Raw genomic sequence first — 23,061 nt, 5'->3', positions numbered from 1 at the left:
ACAACTGACAATATCTCGGGGCGTCCGAAGTCTAATTCGGGTAGCATCTTATCAGTACGGGGCAAGTGCGATCAGCCAGGGGCGCGAGTCGCCAGAATAGCCACTACGCGCGTATGCGAAACTCCGTATGATCCTCAATTGGTTGATACGAGAAATCTCGCATTCAAGATGGCTAAAATAAGAACGTTGACGCAAGTAGCATACATATAAAGCTCGACGGACAGCCTCAGCAGCCCCGTCTGGCACAAGCGCCACCATCAGAGTTGTAGCTTCAACCAACCCTTCGCACCAACTTCCTCGAGGTCCCAATCGCAGAAATGGTGTCTTTCACTATCATCGTAGTAGCTATGTAAGTGAACACTGCTTCACTCTGCAGAGAGGTTTTAATAAGTAATTAGAATGGCGGCTACCACCGCGATGGCCCAATTTCCTGCACCGGGCGAGGAAGTAGATTGTGACTGCACAGACCTCAAAGATGGCGAAGTTGTCCCGGACGATGACGGCGTAAGGAGAGGCTGCGCCAACCGTGGATATCTCGTCATTCGAGACGGTGGTGATCTCAAGGTGAACATCTGAACCCTTCTGTTCTTGAACGACAACGCTGACTGCGGCCCTGAATTACAGTGTGTCATCGTAGAAGATGGCACAGAGCATCATGATCGAGCCCGAGATTTTGTTAACAACTGCTCTTTGCACGGGACTTGTGGTTATGTTGGCCAGTAAAATCATTTGAGCGTAAGCACACGACCAACGTCATTCAAGGAATTTCATCGGACGGAAATGTTTGAAACCAATCATCAGTCAGACGAAACAAAAAGAGTACATTTAATGGCAGCAATCGATAGTACGAATGAGATATAACTAGTTCGTATTGATATTTCTTGACGCGAATGATACATTCGCTCACATATGATAGTTTCGCGGAATGATTAGCATATCAAGATTCCTCATCTTTGCAACGTCAAAGGGGCACTACTTCCTGCCATCTCGGTCCTACATATCCTTCGCCGCTGCGCCTCTAATCCCATTCATCAATCAAGTGGAATAGTCAAGACCGCTCGATAAGTCAGTGCTTTTTAGAAATCTGCGCAATGCATACTCTAACTTTGAGTGAGGGCCAACCCTGCAACATACCTTTTCTAAGGCCTTTTGGCGGTGAGGAGGTAGACGTTCATAAATCGCCATCATACTGCATGTCGTCAAGGCCACAAGCTCTTGGCACTGCTAACGTCTCGTCTTGAAGGAGTTTCAGACAATCGAGTAAGACGCAAAGACAAATATGAAATAAGGAATCATTGCAGCAGCTTTCAATCAACACAGTGCGCCATGTGGTTGAAATGGGGCGACTCAAGCGCCATCGGGTGTACATCTCCACTGTACTACCGCTTCTGAGGTCAGGACGATTCATGGCAGGATTTGATCTGATACCCACAAATTGATCTCATTCATACCGGGCTTGGCACCGGAGTCTGACGGGAGCGTTGCAAATTGTAAGCCCTAAGAGTTGGAGAGGTTGCTGGTGCGATGCACGGCTGCCACAAGCGTTCGGCACTGAGCTCCTCAGCTGAAGCGACAGCCTGGGTCGCCAGAAGCGAGTACTCAGGTATGTTCTTGTACTCCAAATATCAGAATACCTTCTTCGTGATAGCGCACACGTCCTCTCTTTATAATACTGTATTTCAGTCTCGCGCGCCGTAGCACGCGGCACGGTGACAGGGGCAATGAACATCGGTGATAGGGATCAACCACTGTTAATCGCCCGAGGGGTAAATGTCCATCACCCCAATGACAGGGTACGCAAGCTTGCATGTCTTAAATAAGTAAGTAGCCAGATCAAGTCGCTATCAACGCTGACTATCAACGCTGACAGGCTGATCGTATTTTGATGAATTATGCAATGGCAAATGCAGAGGACACAAAACACATTTACCGCAGCTTGGCTGCAATACACTGTGCGGAGCTGTGTTGGCGCCCTGTAGCTAACAGATGTGGATTGCAGACGTCTCTGTGGCCGCGCCGGGGGCGACCGGCCACCTGATGGTGGCTCACTGCTTCTAAGTGTTCTCTCACCACTCACCCCACTGTTGTCCTATTCCATCACTTTCTCCACTTGTCAAATCTCCCATCCCTCCACACCAGTTCATTCTGCTTGCCCTTTTCGGGGTCGAATCTAAACCGCGACCCGATGAACCATTGGCCCTAGATATGGATTTTGACGTCGCCTTTCAACGACATCAACAGTCACTATCGCCAATTGGACATGGCCCGGCTGAAAAGGCAGAAGAACAACCACCGTATGGGCGTCGGGTGAGCGGTGCGCATTTCGACATAACAGCGAGTTGGCAAGCTTGTCCACGCTGGCTGTCTCTGGAGACTTACGTCGCATTCATGACGCATGCCCGAATCCGAGAACAAAGTCGAATATTCAAGCGCGGAAACGCCCCGTTCTTCCATCTTGCGCGTTGCTGCCATCATTGGGTGCCTGCGACATGACCTATCCATCGTAAAAGGGCTATTGGTGCGAGGAGGGGGGGGGGGGGGTCTATTCGGCCACTGGCACCTGGAGCGTGGCCATTTTGTGGGGTTTACGTTGAGAGTCGGTGTCATAACTAGCTGCGGAAGGCACTTGGAAACGCATCAAAGCTGCGCCCGGCCAAACCATAGGTCAAGGATAAAGCGAGGGGTGGGTGGCATGTACCATCCGAATGACATGTCGCAGGCAGGTAGTGATGGCAGAATGAACACGCAAGATGACCTGGAACAGGAGCGTAGGTCTCCTGCCTTTGCAGCCCGGCTACGACCAGTCGGATCTGGCCGCTCCCCTTTCGACGACAGATACCCTTTCTCATTTCAGATTTCCCATCCTGGACTCTTAGGACCTTCGTTGACGTGGCATATCAAATGAAGAAATACGGCTGCATTTGACAAAAACCGTACACCCAACACTTAGCTGAGAAATTGAAGAAATCAGAAGGTACCATGTGAAAAGGCTGCAGGTTTGCCCCCAATGTGACATCGGACCTTGGACGACAGGCCTCGCAAATAAGCACCCTTGTCGTTTGTCCTAAGCTCCATGATAGGGTTGCAGGGGTTGAAAATCGGGTCCATCACAGAGAGGAATGCAGTACAAGGGTCATTTCACTCAGATCAGACGATCCTGGGGCTGACCGACCGAGCCGCAACCAAGAAGGGAACATTTAAGCACTCGTAGCCCCCCAACATTTTTGCGTGCAGTACTTCATTTTCCTTTCTTATGTGTGCATTCGGTGTTGGTGCGAATGCACATTTTGCATCGGCTTCAGGCTCCAAAGGTCCATTTGCCTCCCGCCGACATATACCTAAGCTCGCCATCACCCGCTCCTTTCTCTGATCCTTCTTCCTCCACCCTCCGTCTTTCCCACGGTGACTTACCTCTCAGACGGCCATGATGATCACTCACCAGGCGACATGACATTGATCATCAACACCGACCTCGACCTCGCTCTCAACTCCATATCCTTTTTTTTTTTTTTTTTTGGGGGAATACACACACCAATTCAGTGGAACGCCACATAACCCCAGCCACACGACAGAGCCACAGCATAAGCCACTATACACGAGCCACTATACACGAGCCACTCCAAGATTACTAACCATGTTCCAATAGTTCTCTTTCCCCGACCAGTTTGCGAACCATGTCATCAAGACAAAGGCAACCAAAGAAGGCCTACTTCGACTGCCTAGTTCTGCCTGGCGCCAAGTTCAGGCAGCATCGAAGGTAGTGTCGACACAATGTCGGAAAACCGGTTTTCCGCACCAGTTAGATGACAACACGTCAAACTACGACCAGGCTTACCCCTCATCATCCCTTTACCGCAGTATCCTGAAAAGCACCGATACGAGGTCAACTGGCGACGCTCTGCAGCTAGTGCTGCTTCCACCACTCAACATCATGATAAGGTATGCGGAGTACTTTCACTTCACGTCGTGTAACATTCGACGTGTTTCCCCCTCAAAATTCTGCCTTGGTTCTGCGCCTGTTGCGTGCCGCTTGCGTTGGTCTTATCTCAGTATCCACGTCTGGCAACCCTCCAATCATGGTTTGATCTGGTATCATTTGGGCTACTCCATTCGTTTTGGGCGCGAGATGCTACCATCGAAGCTTTCTCCAAATTTTCATGCAATATCCTGATACGCCAGTAGCGTTATCAGCATATGCTCTTTACGAGGGTTCGAAGTTGAATATCCTTGTGCCGGACGCCCTTTAAACTTTGGGCTGATCGCTGTTACGGAGCCGCATCCGCAGCCGCAGCCGGAGACAGATCCGGGCCGGAGACCGGAACAACGGTCTCCAAAGTCTTCCTTTTCGATCATTGAAACTTGAATTTGACATTCTTTCAAATTTGATCTTCGATAACATCCATATTCTAAGCATCGTTGTGGGGCATGAGGCTCTCTCTTGTCGACTCTAGATACACAACACCGGATGATGTTGAGGCATGCCTAAGCCTCACCATGTGCTTACCTCGTTAGAGCATTATCACAAACCGGCCCACTGCGATTCACGCCAAGTCGTACATTGACAGCCCATATCCAGAATCTCCCACCGACATCAAACCCATGTCGACGCGGAATCATCCCGGCGCAACGCCTGCCTCTCTTGCAAATTATGGTCTTGCCCACCTCGACTGCGGTTTTGATGCATCGCCCCGCCCCATTGGCAGATTCTTGCAAATCGCAAGTACAGCTTGCTAGTACAGACATGGTTAGGCTGGCCAGACCGCAGAGCAATGAGTCTCGGGCGAACCACTGTTCAGTTGCTGAACGAAGCGGGCGTGGTAGGGAAAAGTGATTGCGCTGGACTGAGGAGGTGGAGGCTCAGGGAGCAACTCTCTGTAATATAAAAAGTGCAGACTGGGACAGCTTTCGAAACCTATCATTGGCGTCTTAAAGCATTGGTATTCGTACATATCCAAAGTGTCAATCCAACTTTCGACCGTTGAATATTCGCTGTTTGCTCGTTATAATATCGTTGTCGGAGATATTGTTGAATTTCGAACCCAAAAGTCCTTTGTATTCATCATGAACTCCACCAATTCCGTCTACAACGGGTACAGTTTCTCCAAACATCTAGGTATGCGGTGTGTGAACTGAAGTGATTCGTAGCAACACTCCATCGAAACCATCTCATCGACATTCATCGACCGAATCGAAAAGCGAAATCACAAGGCGAAGATCATCCCAATACACAAGCCAACAACTGCACGGCGATGGAAGCATGCACCGCGTCTCGTACCAAGGCACTGACGCCAATGTCACCAGAGCTCACCACAAGACGAGGATGGAAGAGCAGCTGGCAGTTTTCAACAACCAGTACGGTGATCAGCCCTGATCTTTCCCATTCGAAGCCAATGGATCAATTCAATCGCCGGTCGCAGCCAATCTTGATGGCTCGCAAGATGCTTCCAAATGCGATTTGTAATTGTAGAAGATCTTTGATAGTGACTGGGGTATCTTCGAATGGGACAAAGTTCATCACCGTTCATTCTATGTGGGCAAGGGTGATTAGACAAGTCACGGAAAACCCCCAGGGGATGCTGCGGTTACGTTTGTTTCAATTATTATTGAGCACAAAGTATTCTTCATTCTAAGCGGATGACATCAATCACGTGGCTTTGGATCCCTTTTTGAATATTGCGATATCCAATGAATGTCGTCCGTGTACATTAGTGTGATGGGTAAATGCTGCCTCTGCAGGGCGCAGCTGTCATTGGGGGAGGGGAGGGGAGCTGGAGCTGGAGAAAACTCGGAGACCCATATGCAGATCCAGATGATAACAAGGCCGGGTTGAATTCAATGTACCGTCACTGGGCAAAGGTGGACTTTGACCACTCACCACACACCCTGCGTGGTAGAGCTGTAATCTAGAATTGCCTTACATGAACGCACCTCGCAGGCGTTCCCAAGTTTCTGCTTCGGCCTCAATGGTAGCCCATCGCGTCGCAGAGAGCCGCGATAATAGGTATCTTGCAATGTTGAGTGCGTTTCCACCACCGAAGTCAATTGTCTAGGATCTCTTGCGAGATGCGTGGCCGCGCCCGCGCGTGTGTGTTTCGTTAAGCGGCACGCGGCTGCTACGAAAAAAAAAAAAGAAAAGGAGGGCGGGGGTTGCTCCAAGTTTTCCGGCGTCGGTCCAAAGCCACCCCAGTGAAGCCTGAGAGCGATGTGTGTGACTGCAGCACGAGCTCATTGCTGTGGCTGTCGCGATGATCGAGACATTACCTGGATTAGTGATCACTCCACGTGCAACCAAGATTGAAAACTCCAGCCCGTTCAATTCACTGTCTCGATTAAACTGCAATTGATTGGGTTTCTTAAAATGCTAAACGTACGTTCACTAAAGACGTGCTGCTGGGAATGCGGCGACCCGCCATGGGCCGACGCGTAGCGCGTCCTGTTAAGTGCAGGATTAGCGCATACCTGCAATATGGGGAAACCATGCCTGAGAACGAGGGCGGCCTTTAACATTCCACTAACGCGACGCATTATCAAAAATGTTTACTGGGATGAAATACCCAACTTCCTGTCTCGCGTAAAGTATTTCGTCAAAGCAAACCGCACCCGAAATCAATAGTCGCCATGGGCCGCTCACACCAAACAAAAAAGCTGCCGCTGCCGTCTTGGTATTACCGAGTCAGCCACCTGAGCGATACTTGCGGTGTGGGTGTCTGCTCTGAATTCTTCGACGAAGATATTTCCGACCTAGAAAGCGACAAGGGCGAATCTACCGTTGAAGGAGTGCCGGCGGCCAAGCGTGATTGCGGCTGCGCGGGCAAGGACTGCGAGCATCACGTTGACGTTGATGGCAAGCAAGATATCATTGGTTCCGATGACAATTCATCAGAAAGGTCATATGACGGCTCTGACGCGGATGACTACTACGAACTCAGAGACCTTCGGGAGGAGCGAAAACGAGAGCTACGGGTGATCGCCAAAGAAAGAGAGAGCCTAAGAGACTATGAAAGCGACAAAGTACAAGAGGTTCGAGCCGCATACAAATCTCTCAAAAAGGCCGAGAGGGAAAGCGAGACGCTCTCCATGGGATTCCTTGCTTCGAAGACTTTCCGACTCTACTCGTCCGACTATGTCCAACATCGTTGGTCGAGACTCTGGCCATCAAAATACGTTGAATTCTTATCTCTAGCTAGCGTTAGCGGGAAAAGGCGGCGGAGCACATCAGAGAGCGACAGACGCCTTGTCGTAGGTCACATGTACCTGGATTGGGCAACAGATATCGCTTTCCAGCCTTTTCCCTCACCCACTCGCCCTAGCCGACGAAATCATGTCCTACAGACCTTGGATGAGAGAGATGATATTATATTCAAGTTCGTCAGTGATGATCACCTCATCATTCGCGTCAGCCGCGATCTGGTGTTCAAGGGTTGTCAGGTTTCTATACCAGAATCAGCTCCGGAGATCTTTGAGTTTGTGGGCATTCTTTTTAATGAGGAGAAGGAAAAGGAGGAAAGGCTCAAGTGGTGGAAGGAAGAAGAGGAACGAAAGATCGAGCGGCAGAGGAAGAATACGAGTGTTTCGTCTTGAGGACTGCCTCAATGTCTTCGGGGGGAGAATGCCGCGTCGCTAGTAGCAAGTTGTTGAAAAACTCCGAAAGGAAGAGGGAAAGAGTTAGGTGTTGGTAAACGTGACAGGGGAGGCGTCTGGCGTTCTTCTTTAGATACTTATGTTTTGGGCCGCAGACGCTCTTTGTTTTCAAAAGGCCTACAAGCTGTGGTAATCTATGCATTTGTTGGGCCACTGCCAACATACGTAGCTCACAAACTGGCTGCTAGAATAGAGCAGTAGAGATGTAACAGTACGTAGCCAAAAATAAAGGATAGATAAAGCTGAGCAAAACATTCCAGACTTTTAAAGACAAATCGATCCAGTAAAGACATCCTCAATCGTGTTCAGCGGCTCTTGGCCACCCATGCCAACCGTCCAGCATTTTGGGCGAGGGCCAGAGCCACACCGAGAGTCACCACTGTGAGCGTCCCCGTAGTCCAACCAAACCAAGAAGATCCAGCAGAGGTCTGAGGCAGCTCGTCATTGTACGGTGTTGCATGGGGTCTTTCCGGGGCAGGGAGCTTCTCAATGCGTGGGCCAGCGAGAGACTGCTTAAGGACCTCCTTGAAAAATAGGTCATCTCCGAGCCAGGGCAAAACGTAATGAATAAGAAAACCTGAAAATGGCGGCTGCTGGCAAAGAAAGGAGCCATCGCGACGACCCTTCTTCATCATGCTCGAGGCTCGTTCGTATCGAATAGCGCACACTTCACCAAGTGCCTTCTCGATGAACTCGAGTTTCAGATCTGGAGAGGATGGGAACTCGCTCCGTGTGAGGGCGTTGACGAGATTCGCTGCCGCCTCAATCGCACCATTTCCTCCTTGGGCAGCAATCGGATGGACCTGGAAGATATTGTCAGCGCGTGTTTCCACGACAAAGTACATATGCTCAAGGCGTATGGGTCATTGCAGTCAGTACCTTGGTTGCCGCATCTCCGATGATCAAAATTCGCTGAAAATGCCACCTCCTGAAGACGTGCTCTTCTAATGGGACCAATGTAGACTTGATGCGGTTGTCGTAGAGGTCCCCGAACGTCATGTCTTCCGTGATGTGATCGTCTCGATATTGAGTCGCGAGGAGCAGCTCGTCGTCTTTAGAAAACTTTGGGATGTCTTTCCCATGCTTGGTCCCATCTAATTCATGGAACAGAAACCAATATACTCGGCCGCCTGGTGCCGATATGACCAGGTACAGGTGCCCACGGAAGAAGGAGGACTGTTGAGTGGCACCGGTTGGGAAATTCGTCGGTTGTTTAGAAATGCCGAAGATGCATTTCATGCTCGATTGTACGACTGCGCGGACTTGTTAGTATGTCTCTCTTCGCAAGACCTGGATTAGTGGCAATGTTGTGAAAGTCTTTCTGCACTTACTCGATCTCTCTTCAGGCGGAAAAGCGGTTGGATCAGAGACACTCGCTATCCGCCACATCTCTTGCCGTACCTTGCTGTGAACTCCGTCGCCGCCGACCAAGATGTCGCCAGCATATGTCGATCCATCTTCCGTTTTCACCACAACTCCAGTAGAGCTGGTTTCCACATGAACGACGCGCTTATTGGTGAGGACTTTGTCCTTCTGCTTCAAGTTGTCATACAGAATCTGCAGCAGCATTTGTCTGTCCACCCACAAGGATGCGTATCCGGCACTTCGTCTGTCAGTATCTTAAGCATCGACGACTGAAAGGAATTGACCAACTGTTTCTCCATCCTCTCAGAGATGGTTGGGCCGGGGTTTGAGGAAATGGGCTTCCCCTTAGCATCGCGAAAGACCACTCTGTGGTAGTAGTTTCCAGCAGCCTCTCGGAGTCGCTCGTAGCAGCCCAATTGGTCCAGAATGCGCAGGCCGTTGGGAAGCAAGCCGATACTGGCTCCGACTTGGGGAGCAATCTGCGAATACGCTTCGAGAATCGTGTAGTCAATGTCGAACTTCTCAAGCATATTTGCAAGAGAAAGGCCGGCGACGCTGCCGCCTACGATGATGATTTTGATACCCATGGCGTTTGTGTTGTACGATGAAGCATGAAATAACTAGCGATGATGGAATATCAACAAGACTAGCAGAAATTGCAGATATAGATTTTCTGTGGCCCTTGTCACTGGTCTAGGGCGGTCTCATCCGTGTTCAATGCCGCACACAGATCGCAGTCTTCGGATCTTGGCAAGTTCCGCGCCGCCGGCATCGCGGTGTCACGGCATCAGGACCTTGCATCCCGCGATACCCACCGGCCGCAGTGCTTGGCATGTAACAGCTCGTATCGCCAGCTTGAAAGAAAAAAAAAAAAAAAAAACCAGGGCGTGTCATCGTCTCCTGAACTAAATGTCCCCACAGTGGAATTATGGGATGTCGTGATAATAAGGACAAAGGGAGGACCCGAATCTCCGATCTTCGGGACGAAGCGGGAGCGACCGATGATGCATCAGTGCACCTCCCTGGTCATCCAACTCTGCGCCGGCGGATGGCATTTACACCGTTTGCCCACTGTGTTGCCCCAGGTTTCTGGAGTCTCCAACTGCTTTACATTAGTGGTTCCCTCCAAGACTGTTCCGCAGGCACTTGAAACCTCCCAAGTCCGTTTAAGGGTCGTTGTCGAGCTTCTTGAGCCTAAAGTCTGTTTCGTGCGACGTAAAGATTTCCCTAATAGACCGCATACTGCCGCACTCTCTCACAGCACGACACTTCTTCGCGTACTCGTTCTCATCAGTGCCTAATATGACGAAGCCTGTCTCATGGCAATGCTCTAGAATCACAGCCCGTTTGTCCTAGTCATTGATGCGGTCTTTTTCGAATTTGCACCATGAAGAAGTCAGAACTACTGCCGAATTCAATCAGACCATTACCTGCGATGATTTGGTATGAGGCAATCCACATGATTGTGAATATCGGAGTGATGGGCCCACAACTTTCGCCGTCCACGGGCGCCGCCGTGGGGCCGCAAATCCGGAAACCTAGTGTCTCTCCGCTGCTTCGGCGACCCGTTACTTCCGTGGCCTCATGTTGTCTGTCTGTCTACGGCTGTATGTAAATCAAAGCCAATCAGCTACGCACGTTGAAGTCTCCGACCGGCTCCTAGGGAAACTGTAGTTTGCCTCGGGCAACTTCTCTCAATGGAACCCGCTGTTACTGGTAGATTCGCAATTGTATGCATGAGAAACGCGGGGTAGGTGGAGATGTTCGTCGCAATGCGTAATCCCCGTGGGGAACCCGAGCAGCACCAGATACCAAACTCGAGAAATTCTGAGCAGCTTCGATGCTGCACTCGGAGCAACAACCTCGGCGTTCGGTATACCATCAAATGCCTCAGTACTGAACTTAATGCTGTCAGATTTAAGGAAAAGGCTCGGCTGCATTTCTCCAGATACTCAGAGTTGTCTAAGACTACCCGGCCATCGATCAGCACAGAGGCGCCTTAAACCACAATACTTTTTTATGCAATCAACACTAAGCTCCTGACTCCTGTATCACCCAGCAAACATGTCTTCCACCAAGAATGATGAGCTCATGGCGTTCTCCCCTGCTCTAATGGCTAAGTGGGAGGCGGCAGCTGATAAAGCATCAAGAGACTTCCGCTCTGATGTCGTCACGGTTCCAACGCCAGACATGATGCAGGTATAGCAGATCTTTCGTATCTCTGGCGCCTACGTAGAATTTTATGGAGTTGTTCCACTGACCTAGAGTACGTCAAAGGCTATCCTCGAGGCTTCGGTGAACGATGACATCTACGACGTTGACGGCGATCCATCCGTCAAGGCTCTTGAGGCTAGACTGGTGGATTTGACTGGCAAGGAAGCCGCTCTCTGGGCAATCTCTGGGACTCAAGGCAACCAGATCTGCCTCCGCACCCATCTAACCCAGCCGCCTCATACCGTTCTTCTGGACTACCGTGCCCACGTCCATTGCTGGGAGTCCGGCGCCCTGCCAGTCATGTCTCAGGCGTCTGCCACCACGGTTCATCCCAAGAATGGAGTTCACCTGACTCTCGACGATGTCAAAGCGAACATGATTGCGGATGAAAACAGTGAGTTGCATTCGGGTCCCCAGAAACAGAACTAGTATGTGTAACAGTCGTTGTACTCAGTCCATTTTCCTCCAACGCGTGTGGTGTCTCTGGAAAACACCCTCAGCGGTACAATTCTTCCCCTCAAAGACGCCCAGGCCATCTCTCAATACGTGCGATCCTTTCCCGTACCAGAAGGACAGAAGCCAGTGGCAATGCATCTCGACGCCGCTCGTTTGTTTGATGGTGTCATCGGTGAGGGTGTTGATCTCAAGGCATATGCAGCTTGCTTCGATAGCTTGTCCATCTGCCTGGCAAAGGGCATCGGTGCACCCATGGGAAGCGTTATCCTCGGAAGCAAGCATTTCATTGAGCGTGCCAAATGGTTCCGCAAGATGTTTGGAGGTGGCACGAGGCAACCAGGAATGATGGCTGCGGCCGCGCTAGAAGCATTGAACTACACCCTTCCACGCATGAGCAAGGTTCATGCATTGACTAAGGAGACTGCGGCCAAGATCGAAGAATTGGGATACAAGTTCGCGCTCCCAGTCCAAACAAACATGATCGTTCTTGATCTGGCCGCCGTTGATATCCCGGCTGCTGCGTTTGTGGACTACTGCGCCAAACGTCGACTGGCAGTCTTCCCGAACGGAAGGGTTGTGCTTCATCACCAGAGTACATCGGAAACAACTGACGCGCTGGTAACTGCATTAACGGAGCTCATGAGGGACAAGAGTGATGGGAAAGCTCTCAGCAATGCCGAGGTTCATGGAGGATATTCCTAGATTCGGACAAAACAAACGGACCGTCCCGGCGGCCCACCTCCAGAAATGACAGCACATATTTGGAAATCATCTTATACGCAGCAATGTTTAGATTCGTTGGGTACTGGACACAGCATCTATCATTTCCCGAGATGACTCACGAGCGTGATAGGATGAGGTGTAATTAAGGTCAACATAGCATTCCTCCCACAAACACCGAGCTCCCCCCGATGTTTAGCAATCCAATGCCAGACGTGCCTTTGGAGCAGACGAGGACGCCTAAACACCAACGCAGACGGCATAATCAGGCCACAAGTTCTGGCAATCAGACCCAAGCGCCGGGTTCCACTCGACAAAAGTCGCATAGTCGGGAATCCCGTACTCCTGCTGAATGCCCCAGCACCCCTCCCCGGACTGGACAAGGTGGTACTTCTTGCAGCTGGGCGTGATCCCCTCCTGCGTGGGCCCAGGCGGCTCGACCGGCTCCGCCCCGCCGCCGCTGGGAGGAGCGGGACCCTGAACACAGTAGGCGTACGTCGGCCACAAGCCCGAGCAGTCCCCGTTGAGGGCGGGGTTCCACTCGTAAAAGTCGGCGAGGTCGATGCCGTTGGCGTCGGCGATGGCCCAGCACCCGTCCCCGGACGCGGCGACGTAGTACTTCCGGCACCCCTCGACGATCCCGGGCTGCGTCGGGCCGGGGGGCTCGACGGGCTCGGTGGGCGGCGGCGTGCCCGAGCCGGCCGTGTGCCTGACGCAGACGCCGCGCTCCGCGTCTTCGGCGAGGTCGGCGTAGAGGCCCGCGTCGCAGTCGGATTCCTCGCCGATCCACGAGTTCCACCGGACCAGGTCGCTCACGGTGATGTTCCTGTCCTCGGCAATGTCCGCGCACAGGAACTTGCCGGCGTTGAAGCCGCTGATCTTGGTGAAGCAGGCGCAGTCCTCGACGGTGCCGGGCTCCGGGGTCTCGACGTCGAGGCACCCGCCGTCCGAAGTGTCAGGGGCTGCCGTGTTTCTTGTGTTAGCATACGTTTCACAAAAAGGGGGAGATTCGTGCTCTCAGGAGTAATCTCACCAGTCGCGTTGCCATACGCTCCGCAGTATCGGAGGTTGGGCTGCAAAACACACGGATCCACGTTCCTCAGGCTCGGGTTCCACTCGATGAAATCCTCCATCGTGATCCTCTGCGCCGCGACAACGTAGTCGCAGGCGTTGATGTTCTTGGTCAGCTGCGGCACGTCGGGCTGCTGGCTCTGGTCCTTCTGCAAGGGGACCTCGACGTGCTCGACGAATTCGCGGCACCCGCCCGCCTCGTCGCGAGAGCCGGAGGCGAGAGGGTGCTCGACGACAGGCGTCTCGCTGGGGGCTACGGTCTCGATGGCCGGCTGCGTGGTGGTGACGTAGTCGGGCGGCGTGAGTGTGTAGGGCGGGGAGGTGGAATAGGGGTAGGAGGGGTAGGTGTTGATGTCGCCGACGGGCTGGACGCAGTAGGATGTGTTGAGCCACAGGTTCCCGCAGCCGGGGTCGTCGACCGACGGGTTGAGGAAGAAGAAGTCGCGGAGCTCGACCGAGTTCTTGATCGAGATCATCTGGCAGTAGTCGCCCGTGCGGATCTCGTACCACGCCGCGCACCGCTCGTTGGACTCGGCCTTGGCGTTGGAGGGCCTCGGGACCGGCGTGGCAGGCGGCTGCGTCGTGGTTGGCGGGCCAGAGGGGACGGCGGTGGCGTCGGCCAGGGTCCTCCCCGGGGGACTGACGCAGATCAGGTGCCCGACCATGTCATCGAGGTTGGTGCAGAGGGGGCTGATGTTGGGGTTCCAGGTCAGGAGGTGCTGGGCCTGGAGACCGGGAACGGCCTCGAGGATGTCCTCGCAGCTGTCGTCCCACTTGACGCGGTAATGGGCGCACGCCTCGGGGAGGCAGAGCTGGGTGCCCGGGACGAGGTTCCTGCACCCGGGACCGGTGACGCCGGCCCTGATGACTGCGTTGGTCGACACCTTGCGCGCCGTGGCGATGGAGTCGCACGTGTCGCCCGGCTGGACGGTGTAAGGCGAGGCGCACGCCGGGCCGTCCGTGGACGTCGGCGCGGGCTTGGTGGTGACGGCGTACGCGGCAGGCGTGGTAAAGTCATAGCCGGCGGCGCCGCAGCTGGCCGTGCGGGACTTGAAGTCGGCTGCGAACTCTGCATCGAAGCCAAAGGGCGAGTTGAGGAGGACCTTGGCGGTGCCGAGGGAGCAGCCGGAGCAAGGACCGGCGGCGGTGCCGTTGGCCAGGTTATCGAGGTACACCTCGTCGCAGTACACGCCCGTGTTGCCATCCTGGGCGCAAGATAGATCATAGGCGTGGATCATGCGGTCGATCATGTAGGTCGCGGGATACACGACCCGGTCAAACTCGACAACATCGGTCTCGGCACCACAGCCCGAGGCGATGGTCCGGCGGGCGGCAGCCAGGGACGACTGGCAGCCCGCTGTGCAGAGGGCCTCCAGCATCTGAGACTCGAGGCGGGGGACGGCGGCTGCATGGGTGGCCAGGAAGCCGGGACAGGTCTGGACCGTCGTGTTGAGAGCTTGGTAGCAGCTCTCGCTGAGCCCTGGGTAGTGGGCGTAGCCCAGCTTCACGTCGGTGAACTGTTGGGCGTCGACGAAGCCCATGAGAGCAAGCAAGTGAATCGCAAGGGGCAGAGCCCACGAGCGAAGAGACAGGTCCATCGTGGAGAAAGGGGAAAACGAGCGACGGAGACAGCAAAGAGTCAAAAGAGCGTAGAGATGGGCTGTATAACGAGCATGAGACCCCGAAGGTGCGAGGGTTCTCGACGAGAAATATCTGGAATCGGGCGATGCCGCCATAAAGAGGGAAGTGAGATGGCTCAGGAAACGAACCATGATGCCTACTGCCATCACAAGCCCATTCCAGTCCAGCCCGGAACATGACATGTCCGCCCACATCCCTTCATCACCTGCCGACCGTTCCCTCATCCCATAGTATGCCCCCCAATCTCATTATCACGAGGCCTCGAAAGGGATTGATCTAGGCTTGAACGTGATCATAACCGATATCAATAGCTTATCTTGGCAAGCTTTCATGGGTTGTAACTCGGTGCAACGCTGACAAGCAACGCTGACCGGGCCGTCATGGTCACATCCGGGATGGACCTCTGTCTTGCCTTGCCCCTGCATCCCGCAGCCCTCGGGCTGACCCTATTGAGTCTAACTTTAACTCTATTAGCACTCTTAACTAAAATCGCCATGATGTTCCCGACGAGGCTGATGCCTAAATGCAGCCAAGGCTGACGCTTGATGCAACGCTTGATGCAGCCAAGGCTGTGTGGCCCAGGAACAGCATCACGGGATTCGCCCGTCAGCAGCTCACATGCAACTGTGCAATTTATGAGGGCCGACACCCTATGATGATCCTTCCTGGTAGCCTTCATCGAGCTTCCTCTCTCGGAAAGGCATGAGCCCTAAATGAGGGCGCGCGATAATCTCACGAGACATCCGTATATCGCTCAAATGACGGGCGAGCTGGTGTCAAGTAAGACTCCGTCAGACCAGGGTAGTATTCGAGTCCGAGCCAGAGAGAACGTCGGATGATCCCCTGCGTGAGCTGAAAAGGGAAGGACCCTGAAATGCTGGGAGTTCGTGGTTCGGGACGAGCAAGCCACGATACCGTCGGCCGACATCATGGCTCTTTCGTGATGGTTGAGCTTAAGAGCACCCATCCCCAGGGCGGCCGATGCCCGTTGAAACCAGGCTCGCCCAGACGGCTCACCTTTTGACACTCTTTCCTGAGGTCGACGTTCGTTCACTTCTCACTCATCGCGGGACACGATCCATCCCGGCAACCATGGCATCATCCATTAGGGACCGCCGCTCCACTCTCTTTACCCTCTCTTCGCTCGTTCCTCTCTTCTTTCTTGCCTTTTATATCGGAAGCAGACACGAGAGCGCTCCTGTCGAGTTAGCTCACCTGAGTCCCAGGGCAGAGAACTCAACTGCTCAGCCCGTCATCGAGACCACCACCTCTTCCGCTTTCCCTGCTCCGTCTGGCAACTTGTCCGTCTCGGACGCGGAGGCCCCCTTCGGCCTCGCTGTGCGCCTCGACGACGATCCCTACACCTGCGGCCCGGGCCGCCCCTGCTCCAACGGCGCCTGTTGCGGCGCCTCGGGCAACTGCGGCTATGCCCCGGCCTACTGCGGCGCGGGCTGCCAGTCCAACTGCGACGCCAAGGCCGAGTGCGGCCAGTACGCCGTGAACCCGGGGCAAACCTGCAAGCTCAACGCCTGCTGCAGCGAGCACGGCTTCTGCGGCACCACCTCCGAGTTCTGCACCGAGGGGTGCCAGTCTAACTGCATCCTAGAGCCTCAGCCCCCGGGCGGCTCACCCAAGGACGCCGCCATGGAACGCGTGATAGGCTACTACGAGTCCTGGAGCTACAAGTCAAAGTGTAACCAGAAGTCGCCCTCGGATCTACCCCTTAAGGAGCTTACCCACCTCAACTATGCCTTCACCTTCATCGAGCCTGGGACCTACGAGATGGTCACCATGGACATGAAGCACGAGGACGACCTGTGGCAGGTTACCGTAGACAGTAAAAAGTACAACCCTAACCTCAAGGTGTACGTCGCTGTCGGCGGCTGGACCTTCTCCGACAACGGCACCGTCACTCAGCCGCTGTTCGGCGAGATTGCCAGCACCCAGGCGAACCGGCAAAAGTTCGCCGACGGCGTGGTCAGGTTCCTCGATAAGTACGGCTTCGACGGCCTCGACATCGACTGGGAGTACCCCGGCGCTGGAGACCGCGGTGGCAGGGATGAGGATACCCCCAACTTCGTCTTGCTGATGAAGACGCTGCGCAACACTTTTGATCGGTCGTCCCGCAAGCTGGGCCTGACCTTCACCATCCCCTCGTCCTTCTGGTACCTGCGCTGGTTCGACATGCCCGGGCTGTTGCAGTACGCCGACTGGACCAACCTGATGAGCTACGACCTCCACGGCACCTGGGACCGGGACAACCCTATCGGGGCCATCGCGCAGGCCCATACTAATCTGACGGAAATCAAGCTCGCCACGCAGCTCCTCTGGCGTGTGGGCGTGAAGCCTGAGCAGGTGGTCCTGGGCTATGGCTTCTATGGGCGCGCCTTTGAGCTTGCGGATTCCAGCTGTACCAAGCCCGGATGCCCATTCGCCGGCGGGGCCAAGAAGGGCCCTTGCTCCAATGAGGCCGGCATCCTCATGTACTACGAGATCCAGGCAATCCTGAAGAAGTTCCCGGACCTCGAGCCCGTGTTCGACAAGGAGGCGGCGGTCAAGTACATCACCTGGGACAAGAACCAGTGGATTTCGTACGATGATGCCGACACATTCAAGCTCAAGCTCAAGTGGGCCAACGAGATGGGTTTCGGCGGTTCGATGATCTGGGCCGTCGACACGGACGACGATAAGTTCACGGCCATGAGCGGGCTGATGGGCCACCAGGTGGCGCACATCAACACCAATAAAGTCGAGGCTCTGGAGATGACCAGCTCTAACTTGATCGAGACCATCAAGCTGGAGAACGGACAAGGCTGCTACGTGCACAAATCTGAGGGCTGTAGAGAGGATGGACACTTTGCCTGCCCCAATGGCGAGAGCCTGGTTGCCATCGACAGGCAAGGATGCGTAAGTGACGCTGTTGACAGAGATGCCACTAGAGAGGCAGACGTGTTGACTCTTGTGTGTGTTATAGGGCTCCGAAGACAGCAGCAAGGGCATGCCGGTCTGCTGTCCCCGGGACTCGACAAGCTCGTGTACCTGGCGAGGCACGCCCGACGACGGTGGCGTCTGGGGTGACTGCAACGGGCAGTGCCACACTGGTGAGACGGCCGTTGTGTCTTCCAAATGGGGAGGCACTCCCTCGGCCGACACCAAATGGCCACGCAAGAACTGCGCGCGGGGGTCCAAGGTGCTCTGCTGCGAAGCCCCCAACTTCAAGAGCATTGTCAAGGACTGCTATTGGACGGGATGGTGAGTTCCCCCCGCCTCTGTGATGGCTTCACGACTGAGTAGGGCTGATCCGGTTTGTAGCATCCAGAGCAATGAGTGCTCCTCGACGCACACGAAGGTGGCGACCAAGACGGGAGCATGCCCCTTCAGCGTCGTGCAGAGTTACTGCTGCCCCCGGGACACGGGACTGTACGAGTGCGGGTGGCGCGGCACCTCGCCCGACTGCGTTGACGGCAACTGCAAGGCCCTGGACAAGGACAATAAGCCCCTGTACGAGGTGCAGATCGACAGCCACGCCAGCGGTGACTCGTACAACGCCTGCAGCTGGGACCGGGAGAAGGCGCTCTGCTGCAAGGTCCGGGTGGAGGTGCCCAAGCCGCTGACCTGCACAGTCGACTCGTGCATGCTCGACTACAACTTCTGCTCACAGACCAACCGCGACGACTGGGGCAACCACATTGAGCCGCGCGATGAGGACAGCGAGACGGGTGTAGCTCTGGCCGAGGCGGCTAATGCTCAGAAGGGCCCCGGGGTATCGCTCGTGATTCGGCAAGATGACGGCGAGTTCCAGATCCTCAACAAGCGCGATTACAAGTGGCTGGCGTCCTTCGGCATCGTCATTCTCCAAGAGTCGCTCGCGTACCCCCCGCCATCACAGCTCATGCGCAGGCTCCGGGAGGGTTTGGTGAGGGTGCTCCGTCGGTGGGCGACGCAGTCGGACCATTGCGGCGACCCGGGAATCGAGGCGCTCGACATTGACCTGGACAACGACGCGCCTCCTCCCGACCGAGGGCAGGTAGAGCACACGATTCCGCTGGTCATTGTAGGGCGATTCGCTTCAGTGGCGGAGCACGGTCGGATGTGGGCGGCTCGGCCGGCGGGATACGTACGCGAAGACGGCACAACGGTGGGACAGGCTCATCCGCAGGGGAGGCTTACGACGGCGCGGCGGGTAGGCAACCAGAACTTCTGGCAGAACATCTGGGGCGACCCGGCGGGGCTGCCGGCGAATCTGCCCCGGGTGACGTCCGACTCGCCCGATATCCGGCGGCCGGTGGGGCGGCTGTACGAGGCGCTCGGGTCGACGACGCACCCGACCGAGTTCACGTTCCTGCAGGACAACATCAACGGCGTCAAGGGCCGTGTGGAGATCTTCAACGCGCCGATGGGGTCGAACCTGTTTGGGAGGTTCCTCCGGGACGCGGTGGACCGTAGCAACGACTCGCCGCTGACGGACATCATGTCGTTCATGGCGCCGCTGCGCGAGCTGGTGGCCCTGTTCGGGTACCTGCGAGACGACGACGTGGTGACGAGCATCGACAACGGGGCAGCGCTGTTCCTGGCGCAGCTGCAACAGCTCGAGCTCAACCTGCCGGACGCGCGGGGTCTGTCGGCGCAGTGGAACGAGTTCTACCCGTCGTACTTTCGTATGGTGACTGAGTTTGCGCGTACATGGGCGCGGGCGCGCATCCGGCAGGTCAGGCGGGTGTACAACAGTCGCAACAACCTGAACGCGCAGCACAGGGCTGAGGTTTTGGCGGATTTGCAGGAGATTGAGAACGACATTCCCAACTGGACGCACCCGGCGGAATGAGCATTCTGGCTGCGAGAGTGGTCCGGAGTAGACTGACGTGTCGTTTAGAGGGGGATGTGATGGTATCAGACGTCTATCTGTTGTTTTTGTCAGGCTGGTAGAGAAGTAACTGTATAGAAAGATACTAATTGATTGATTGATTGATGGATGGATGAACGGATTGATGCGTTGGAGAGAAGTAATAATCATCGCGTTTGGAAGGAGGTTTGTTTCTTTCTGGTAGTGATGATGATGACTAAAGGTGGCTTACTCTGCCAAGTGCTGCCAGGTGTCCAGGTACTGGTAGATACATAACCTTAACCCCAATCGCGCGCCTGCTCTCCTGCCACTCACTTTTCTTGCCAACTTGCCTGACCTACCTACCTTAGGCAGGTTGGTAGGTACATTGTATATAGCATCATCTGCGACACTGCAGGTTCTAATGATATTGATTGGGGCTGAGCTCCAGAGAGAGCCGAATGTCACCATACCATATCATGTAATGTGGCCTACATGTATTTATTACCTACCTAATGTCATATGTCGTTTCCCCCCTGCCCGTTAGCTGCCCTTGGCGGCCCGCCAGTGTCACCCTGCTGCATTTGATAAACAGACTACATGTAGCCTGTAGGTGCCATGTAAGTGTTCCAGCACAAAGTCCGCTGAGTTAAATACTCTCATGCATCCTCCAAAGCCAGCATGCGCTCACTACCTCAGGTAGGATTGATCAAGCGCATCCCTCGCATCATTATCAATCAGCATTTCCGAACAAGCAACATCACCATTTTCCGACCCCAAGTCATCGCTTCGTCACCTGCTAAAATTTCCCTTACATTTCTTCATCATAACCACCGTCACCATCACCCTCACGTCATGTCCTCCCCACCACCCTCAGACTCGGGATCCGACATATTCAAAGCGGACGACGACGAATTCCCCGAACCAACACCCGAAACCAACATCCGCGACTGCGGCTATCTGAAATGGGGCTTCGTCATCTACCGCACAACCTACTCCCCCGAGTCAACCTCGAAATGGGACCAGTTCAAGGCCCTCGTCCTCTCCAACCTCCGCAAACGCATCGCCGACTCCCCCGCCCCGGAGATCCTCCAAAACATGGACTTCATCTTCGTCGACGACCCCTCCCTGGACAACGTCTCCATCGCCGACCTGCAGCACCGTTTCCGCACCTGGGTCGAGTCCGAGGGCATGCTCCCCTTCAAGCCCAGCCAGAGCGACCCGCAGGAAATGGTCTACGTGCCCCGCGGCGCCAGGTACGAGTTCTTCCTCATGATCGACGAGCTCGCCCTGGCTTCCCCTTGCGTCAAGCTCGTGCGTGGCTTTCCCGAGCCCGAGAACCCGGACGAGGTCGGGCGCGAGCACGCCAAGGTCTGGCACATTGCTGTCGGAACCGAGCTGTACGATGAGCTGGGCGATCCGAATGCCCCTTACACCGGCCGCTATTACAGGTCTTTGCCTAGCCACCTGGTCGCCCAGGGCTATTAGTCACGGCGGACGTGGTGCCCAAGTCATCCACAGCTTTCAAAGGACTGCAATGAGTCCCATGAAGCCCCGGGCGCGGCGGACGTTCTCGACACTTGCCTTGGAGCGCTATATCATGCACACAGTGGCACCTGTGGTATAAAGGAGCTTCACCAGCTTGTAGCCGACGCCCGCGTTACCGCCCGTGACGATAAAGACACAACCATTCTGGGGCCTGACGTGTTCCTCCGTGAAGGACGGCTTGGGAGGATAGTGCTGCGTGCGCCACTTGTGGAATGCGACAAGTAACCTAGGGTACAATGATTTATGAAAGAAGGGAGAGACAACATTATATATATTGAATCATTCCACTAAGTACTAGCACTTGTTAAGGTCCATCATGTATAGTTTTCCCTCTCACATCCTTTTGACCTTGCATGAGTGCGAGCTGCCTTGCAATCGCCGATCGGCCTCTCTCCCAACACTCTAAAATGGGGTTATGGATTGCAGGTATACAGTGCTGAGACGATAAGCATGCGCCAGTGGTTTCATTGAAACCAGCTTGTCATGACGTATTCTTGAGTCACTTGCTACTAAGAAAAAGATCAAAAGACCACGTCAAATAGGTGATCCAGGTTGGGTATGCAATAGTGGCCGAAATGTTCTTTTACTTGTTCCCCGTTTTCCTTTTTCGGTTGCTTTCACTCTCAGGCTGAGAGACCTCAATGCTCTCATGATTAGCTGACAGCGATAGGCTTGGTTCGGTGTAGGGTTGTTGAACGGAAGGAGGTGCAAATTTTGTGCACAAATGACATGTTAGATCAGCCTAGGCTGCGAACTTGTGTCATATCTTCAGGCTGCATGAAACTTCATTGGCATTACCACTCGGAAAATTGATACACTGATGTTTGGGTTTCTCACCTGATGTCCATAGTGGTGTCTGAAAAGCAATAGTCCTCAGTCAACCACGGCAATTCGAGGGTGTTTCGCTATGTGGCCAAGATTTACCAGACCAAGCAACTTTCCCACCGGATGCTAGAGTCTAGTGACGCAATACGACCCCTTTCTACATGAACCATTTTGCCCTGACACATTGGCATCCATGGATGAGGCTTAGCGTAGGATCTTGAGTAGGTGACTGTCGAGAGCAAAAAGTGTATTGTAACCAACGAAAAGTTACGAGCCTGCTAGCAGTATGTTTCATTCCTCACGGTCAGGCAACAATCCTCCCAGGCTCCATTTTCCAAGAATGTCAAAATATTTCGCGCCATTGGTGTCACGCCGCGTGCGCGGTGCCGCGATATTAGAACCGGATATGCCGCTAATTGATTGGTCGTGGGAGACCAGTCAAGGCCTTGAGTCACCCAGTTATCATGCGCAAACGAATCAAGCGCCTTTTGATTGGCTTCAGCAAGCGCTGGTTTTAAACCCCCTTGGGCATCACATTGATCGGGCTAAGATATTTTCCTGCCGCTCAAAAGAAAGGAGAAGAATTAAAAACAGCTGTATTCCCCATTCCCCTCTGCCAACCCTTTCCGAAATCCCGCTCTTGACCGGAACATGCTGTGTCCGTCTTTGACGGCTTCTCCAGCAATCACCTCGAAACCTGACAACGTGAGTAACTTAGTACCGTTCTTCAATGATCCAACCAAGAAGGCATGTTTTGT

General features: G+C 54.3%; 7 protein-coding genes across 7 annotated transcripts; 5 read left to right on the top strand and 2 right to left on the bottom strand.

Annotated features, from left to right (window-relative positions):
• Positions 1-399: 399 nt before the first annotated feature.
• CGCS363_v003608 (uncharacterized protein) lies at positions 400-723 on the top strand (the record flags this gene model as incomplete). Its single annotated transcript, XM_036635457.1, has 2 exons — positions 400-564; positions 625-723. 2 exons carry the CDS (start codon positions 400-402, stop codon positions 721-723), a joined length of 264 nt encoding a protein of 87 aa, XP_036499867.1.
• A 5,895-nt stretch (positions 724-6,618) lies between these two features.
• CGCS363_v003607 (uncharacterized protein) lies at positions 6,619-7,581 on the top strand (the record flags this gene model as incomplete). Its single annotated transcript, XM_036635456.1, has 1 exon — positions 6,619-7,581. One exon carries the CDS (start codon positions 6,619-6,621, stop codon positions 7,579-7,581), a length of 963 nt encoding a protein of 320 aa, XP_036499864.1.
• Positions 7,582-7,946: 365 nt separating this feature from the next.
• On the bottom strand, positions 7,947-9,593 carry andE-3 (FAD-dependent monooxygenase andE; the record flags this gene model as incomplete). Its single annotated transcript, XM_036635455.1, has 4 exons — positions 7,947-8,444; positions 8,521-8,894; positions 8,973-9,244; positions 9,295-9,593. The coding sequence occupies 4 exons, from the start codon at positions 9,591-9,593 to the stop codon at positions 7,947-7,949; spliced, it is 1,443 nt and encodes a 480-aa protein (XP_036499865.1).
• Positions 9,594-11,070: 1,477 nt separating this feature from the next.
• On the top strand, positions 11,071-12,378 carry gly1 (putative low-specificity L-threonine aldolase; the record flags this gene model as incomplete). Its single annotated transcript, XM_036635454.1, has 3 exons — positions 11,071-11,205; positions 11,272-11,614; positions 11,675-12,378. The coding sequence occupies 3 exons, from the start codon at positions 11,071-11,073 to the stop codon at positions 12,376-12,378; spliced, it is 1,182 nt and encodes a 393-aa protein (XP_036499862.1).
• Positions 12,379-12,636: 258 nt separating this feature from the next.
• On the bottom strand, positions 12,637-15,065 carry CGCS363_v003604 (LysM domain-containing protein; the record flags this gene model as incomplete). Its single annotated transcript, XM_036635453.1, has 2 exons — positions 12,637-13,358; positions 13,430-15,065. The coding sequence occupies 2 exons, from the start codon at positions 15,063-15,065 to the stop codon at positions 12,637-12,639; spliced, it is 2,358 nt and encodes a 785-aa protein (XP_036499863.1).
• Positions 15,066-16,200: 1,135 nt separating this feature from the next.
• CHIT1-1 (Chitotriosidase-1) lies at positions 16,201-19,933 on the top strand (the record flags this gene model as incomplete). The annotated part of the gene is made up of 3 exons (XM_036635452.1): positions 16,201-18,015; positions 18,083-18,360; positions 18,421-19,933. The coding sequence occupies 3 exons, from the start codon at positions 16,201-16,203 to the stop codon at positions 19,931-19,933; spliced, it is 3,606 nt and encodes a 1,201-aa protein (XP_036499860.1).
• Positions 19,934-20,785: 852 nt separating this feature from the next.
• On the top strand, positions 20,786-21,418 carry CGCS363_v003602 (uncharacterized protein; the record flags this gene model as incomplete). Its single annotated transcript, XM_036635451.1, has 1 exon — positions 20,786-21,418. The coding sequence occupies one exon, from the start codon at positions 20,786-20,788 to the stop codon at positions 21,416-21,418; it is 633 nt and encodes a 210-aa protein (XP_036499861.1).
• Positions 21,419-23,061: the final 1,643 nt, after the last annotated feature.

This window comes from Colletotrichum siamense (assembly GCF_013390195.1).
Source record: "Colletotrichum siamense strain Cg363 chromosome Unknown KSG_Cg363_contig02, whole genome shotgun sequence".
Classification (NCBI taxonomy): domain Eukaryota; kingdom Fungi; phylum Ascomycota; class Sordariomycetes; order Glomerellales; family Glomerellaceae; genus Colletotrichum; species Colletotrichum siamense.
This window is presented reverse-complemented; position numbering and strand designations above follow the sequence as displayed.